At 38.4% G+C, this 6,227-nt stretch overlaps 1 protein-coding gene across 1 annotated transcript; it reads right to left on the minus strand.

Annotated features, from left to right (window-relative positions):
• Positions 1-537: 537 nt before the first annotated feature.
• LOC111335414 (glutathione S-transferase 1) lies at positions 538-3,871 on the minus strand. The gene is made up of 4 exons (XM_088731012.1): positions 3,759-3,871; positions 2,665-2,783; positions 1,850-1,966; positions 538-1,151 (listed from the first exon to the last, which is right to left on the minus strand). Exons 1-4 carry the CDS (start codon positions 3,831-3,833, stop codon positions 755-757), a joined length of 708 nt encoding a protein of 235 aa, XP_088587138.1. The 5' UTR covers positions 3,834-3,871; the 3' UTR covers positions 538-754.
• Positions 3,872-6,227: the final 2,356 nt, after the last annotated feature.

Genomic DNA, 6,227 nt, shown 5'->3' on the forward strand with positions numbered 1-6,227 from the left:
ATAATAATAATAATAATAATAATAATAATATAATAATGTTGAAGTGATAATTGTTCTTACACCTCTAACCATTCTTGAGCCCTCATTTCAAATGCAGAAATGCTATTACTAACTAATCTAGCAAAATCCTTTTCCCCCATCCCTCGAAAAAAAAAAAACCCAAGTGGAACATAGGACTACGCGAAAAAGCACAATTAAGGTTCCTTTGGGCAACTTTCATCTCGTAGTTTTAGTGACAGGGGCCGAACTCTTTCAGAGTATTATTAATCTCTGGTCGTCGCTCAAAGCAGTGCCCCTTCACTGAGTTCACACCGTAAAAATATACCGTAAAAATATTCCGCAAAAAAGATAGAATTTTCGTGCAAGATTAAAAAAATGTGAGTTCAAAGTCTTTAACTGGGTGTAAGAAATCAAACCCCTCTATCAGAAAACAAAAAAAGAATATTACCCACTAAACATGAAATTAGCCAGGATCTCTCTGCAGTTCAAGGAGTGTAAAGAGCAAGGAAATGAATAACAAGGTATGGCAAGAAGGGACCACGTTCAAACGCACCCTATCCTGTCTGCATCCTGTCCCGATCTCTTGTTACAAATCTTTTTACCACAGGAGGATGTTTCTCCCTTTTTTGTCAAGATAACAGCAGACTGCTAGTAGTTTATATTTACATTAATGAAACAACCTTTGAGGCAATAAATAAGTTCCTAATAAATGAAGTATGCTTTAAGCTGTTTGTAGAGAAATATGTTCAAGCAATTAGGTGAGATTCCCATCACCCACGGTCTTCAGATCTGAGGCACTGCCATTCAAACTATACAAACTCTTCCGAACCATTTCTTCGTGATTATAACTGACATCCACATAATCACCATTGGACTTCATACTGCACATCCATGACCTCAGCCTTGGCCAGGGTGTTAGGTCAAAACTCACCAGCTCCAACAAAGAGAGGACTACAGCAACCCAGCAATCTGCAATGGTGGATGAGTTACCACAGAGGAACTCATGGTGAGACAGATAGTGTTTTTCTAAGACATCCAGGTGAAAGATCACCTCATTCTTGCCAAATTCTACTAGAGATGAGTTTTTTCCCTTGGCCAAGGCAACTTCTGGCCAGTTTAAGCTTGGGAAGACATAATTGTTTCCAACATCCCTATGAAAAATGGTTTCATTATAGAAACAGATCAGTTGATGAAGTATTTAGTTTGTGTATTATGGTCTACACTACCTGCCCACAAGTTTGTTGCTTGCTGTTGTTTCAATTAGTCCTACAAATTTTCACGAGTAGTATTTTGATTTGTTTCATTTCATTTACTACAGGGTACCCTTTATTCAAATCTTGTTTTGCTGTTTTAGTCAAACATACCTGATCATAAGAGTCAGATAATACTAATTAAACAGATTGAACAGAACAAAGAGATCAAACAGATCAATTGGAACATTTATCTACAACATTGGAAAGGGTACTTGCTTGCCGTGCCCTCCTTCAATAACCTGGATTTGTAGTCATGTAAGCATGAAGCTTCAGTTGGTGGCAGGGGTTGCAAAAAAATGAGAGTCAAACTCTCCTTGAGCTGGTTCAGTTCTATTCTTAACCTGCATACTAATTTTCCCTAGCTACAGCCCTTTCTGCTATAAAACATATTTTTTTTGTGTTAGAAATTTCTAATGCAGGGTAAACCATTTTGGGAGGGGATCTAATTTTACACCTTGCCAATAAATTTATGGGTCACCAAAGTGAGCAAAGAGCATGACTTTGTCTTTTTTTATATAATTTTTATGTACAGAGTGGAATACATTGGACAGCTGACGATTTTAGAAAAATGAACCTCATCTAGTACTGTATAATACCTCAGTAATGTAGTGGCAGCCCAGTTAATGACCGACTCTATCAGTAGTCTTTCATTGTCTTTTCCAAAACCTGCATAGTTTGTGTATTTCTCTGCCAAGTAATAGACTATAGCTTGGCTATAAAGAGAAATAATAAAAAAAATTAAAAATTGTAAGAAATAGACAATTTTTTTGAGAGACATGTTTCGGCATGCTTATGCCATCTTCAATCAATGAGTAACAGAACGTGAGTAATCATATAACAGACAAGTGGATGAATAAAATTGTCTAAATCATATAATTACTCACATTCTGTTACTCATTGATTGAAGATGGCATAAGCATGCCAAAACATGTCTCTCAAAAAATTTGTTTATTTCTTACAATATTTATCATACTTGCTACTACTACGACTTTATGGAAAAAAAATTAAACATAAAAAGAAGGAAACATAAGACAGTGTTAAGTTGCTCCTGAAACTTGATCCTCCCAGTTCCATCACTGAATAGGAGGCCCTAATGCTCATTTGACTATGACTCCAGCTAAGCTGGCCTAAAAACATATATATTGGCAGTGTGACTGACACACACCTATAATGCTCGTGATAACTCAGGTTACTTGTGTAATTGGTTTCATTATCATTGAGTAGATTGTGTCAAAAAATTGTGATACAGTAGGAGATACATTTTCCAAGTCGAAGGTATATTTTCAATTGGTAAATATTTCTAAACCTCAGCTATTCATGGATCAAATTTTTCCCCACTGAGAATAGAGGCTCTTCAATCTAAAACCCTTCTAGCCGCCTAGTAAAGATGAGCCTTATGATAAAAGTTTACCTCCCATAAATATTATGGTCACCATCTTGCAATAATGGCACAGTGCCAAGGGGGCTTCTTCTTTCAAAATCTGAAGGCTTACTCTCATCCAAATCAACCATCATAACTGGAATTCCATTCTAAGTTAGAAAGACAATTAATAATAACCAATAAGATATAATAAAGTTTACAATGCAACCAGGTGGACAATCTGAAAAACCAATAAGTAACAAAATACACAATCCATATGATCGTCCTTGAAGCATTATGACAAAATCACTAACTAAGGCCCTGTTTACAAGCAAGGAGGGTAACCCTTGTGCTAGGGTTACCCTAGCAGGAGGGTCAAAGATAGCCCAGGTTTACAAGCAAAATTTCACAGGTAGGGTTACCCTACCACCCGGGACAACTTACCTATGTTTGGTAACCGCATGCATTGTTATCAATGTTCAAAGGGTCTGGAAACAAGTAAAAAGTTTTCCCGGGATGGCGAGTTATCCCCAGCAGAGCGTTTACGAGGCAGCTAGGGTAACCCCAGCTGCCTTGTAAACACGTCGATGAAAAAAAGAAGAAATGTGGGAGCGTTAGGGTAACCCTCCTGCCAGGGTAACCCTAGCATTAGGGTTACCCTACCTGCTTGTAAACAGGGCCTAAGTTAATTTTAACATCTTCCTAACTGTCATGTCAAAATCTTTAGCTTAGTTCATAGTTATCAATTCGTAGAAATGATATTCTATCATTTTTCTAGAAGAGGAAACTATCATTTTATATGTAGTTTTCGTTGATGTTTGTCCAAATTTTCTTAACTTGGTACATTTTACAAGGAAATTCACGGTGAGCTGGTAGCAGATAGATGAGAGAATCTATCATCAAATAAAGGAAGTTCAACGGTTGAGGTTCCAAAGTCAGTTAACCTTCTAACTGTTTCGCTATAGAAAATTCTTAATTCTAGCCATCAGAAAAGAAGTAGAGCCGTAGAAAAAGTGCCTTTATTGGAGTTTTGAGGAAAACTGTGGTTGAAAATTTGGACTGACCAAGCGATCACCCAAGAGAGCAAAACACACGTCTCTCTCGACGAGTCATTAATCTGAAGAAAACTTATTTTTGATACGCACCTGTTTTAAGTAGAGCCAGACAATGCGGCATGAGACACTGTTTCGTTTCATAAAAAACGTCGGCCTCGTCGCCATTTTGAAATGTAGTACTTCTTCCTTATTAACCCCAGATCTCGCGCAAATATCTCCGGAAAAAAGAGGGGACGGGTGAGGATTGGTAGTGAATTGAATATTGATCAAAGTTTCTTGATTGCGTGAAATTTAAAATAAATTCACAAAATAAACCCCTGCAGAAAAAAATTGAAAATTGAGCACCGGCTTTTACTGGAGCTATGCTTGGAAGGAACTCACTTTATTACAATTCAGGGTTGGCGTAGTGGTGAGAGCGCTCGCCTTCCACCAATTTTTCCCGGGGTTCGATTCCCGGACCCGGCGTCATAAGTGGATTGAGTTTGTTGGTTCTCTACTCTGCTCCGAGAGGTTTTTCTCCGGGTACTCCGGTTTTCCCTCTCCTCAAAAACCATCATCATTTGAATTTATTTAATTTAGAGTTTAATTAGATTTACACACGACCCCACAAGCTGTTCAGCTTTAAACATTATCGTGTCTAAATAAAGGTGTTATTATTATTATTATTATTATTATTATTATTATTATTATTATTATTAAGAACAACCAAGCGTCTATCAATCGGTCCGTCCTCCGTCCTCCATTCCACAAATCTATTCATCTTTGTATCCATTTCCTCCCGTGCCCAGCAATCGGACAGTTTAAACGTTTCTAATTGTCCATTTTACAGTTACATGCTTGGTTGCCAAGCCTTTGAATGGGAGTGAGGCTAAGGGTGACCTTGTTATGATACAGACGTTGCTGCTTTTCAGATGTAAATTACTTTGTTATCATGCTAAATAGCTGCTGGTCTCTATCACAGCAAGGTCACCTTCAGCCTCACTCCAAATCAAAGGCTTGGCAACCAAGCACAGAACTGTAAAATGGCCTATTCTGTGAAAGCGATGTCAATATTGTTTTTCCTATCGAAACTGTCTTTTTCACATGTTTAAACATTGTTTTGCGGTGATTCTTTCTGTAGTACTCCAGATTACAATCAACATGTATTTTCTTTCATCAAAAAAAAAAAAAAAAAAAAAAAAAAAAAAAACCACTCTGAGTTTCACTGTGCATAAATATTCATTTCCGAGAAGTCTCGTTTGAAAAGGTGAGGGAGTGACGCAACCATGCTTTGGGGTGACGGAACTTCACTGGATGCGACGTAACTTGAGGCGGTCGCACAAAGGGCGAGGTTACCTGTGACCAATAACGATATCCTGCAAAGTGTTTAAATCCCTGTTCTGCTTACAAGTGGCACAAAAGACGAATGATAAGCAAAGAAGGATCGAAAATTAAGTCGAAGACACGAGGAGCCGGCAGGAAGCCTTTCTTCAGTTTTGAAATGAGACACAGCCCCCCCCCCCCCCCCTTGCTGGTCGCGTAATTTTGCGGCAAGATCATAGTAATTCGCAACAGGAATCTCCAAGAACTCAACTTCCATGCATCTCTGTTTCCCTTGTCTTTGGGATGGCTACGGTCATCGGGAGATGTCACAATTTTGAACCCAACAAAGCGACTTTAAAAATGCCTAAATTTTTCATGGTTGGATCTAACATATTTAGACTTCTGAATAATCGTTCGCGCGTACTGTGGCTATTAAGGTCAAAGCCATATCAAACACCACTTTGCATCAACATTTGCAAAACGTCCATGTTAAGATAAGTTATACTGACTATTTCTAGCTTGTTTGTTTGTTTGTTTGTTTTTTTTGCTAAAGGTGATTCTATTTTGCATCGTGCAAACCCAAAGAAAACGTTGTTCTCATTTTGTTCCATGTTAAGGCAAGTTATACTGTTTGTAGCTTGTTTGTTTGTTTGCCAAAGGTGATTCTATTTTGCATTGAGCAAACCCAAAGAAAAAGTTGGCCTCATTTTGAGGTGAAAGGTAAATGATTGCAAAACGAATAGAAAGTGAAGAAAACAAAAACAAAACACAAAGGAATTTAGGAACAGGTTGCAAAAGAGATCTAAACCGCTCCCTGTTGGCCTTGAGGACAGAATCAACCATCTTATTAGGGAAAATCAACGACAAGCTGTCAAGCAGGATTCTGGTATGTCCGGTAGGGGTTCTCGTGCTTGGTGGTCCACTGTCAATACCATTACTGGAAGAGTCACTCAGCCCCAGTTGATCAGCTCAGTTATTCATCCAGACATCATAAATAAATATTTTTGTAGCATAAACTCTGATCCTGAATATATAGCCCCTGCACCAATTGATATTCCTGATGATGCGAGGATACCTACAATACCTCTTCACGTTGTCACACATTTTCTTTCTAAGCTTAAGAGGACTGCTTGTGGCCCGGATGAGCTCCCATACTGGCTTTTTAGAGAATTTGCCCATGATCTTGCCCCTGTTGTCACCGATGTGTTTAACAGCTGGCTGCAACAACATAAAGTACCATCCTCTTGGAAGATGGCA

Source organism: Stylophora pistillata, chromosome 8 (genome assembly GCF_964205215.1).
Source record: "Stylophora pistillata chromosome 8, jaStyPist1.2, whole genome shotgun sequence".
Classification (NCBI taxonomy): domain Eukaryota; kingdom Metazoa; phylum Cnidaria; class Anthozoa; order Scleractinia; family Pocilloporidae; genus Stylophora; species Stylophora pistillata.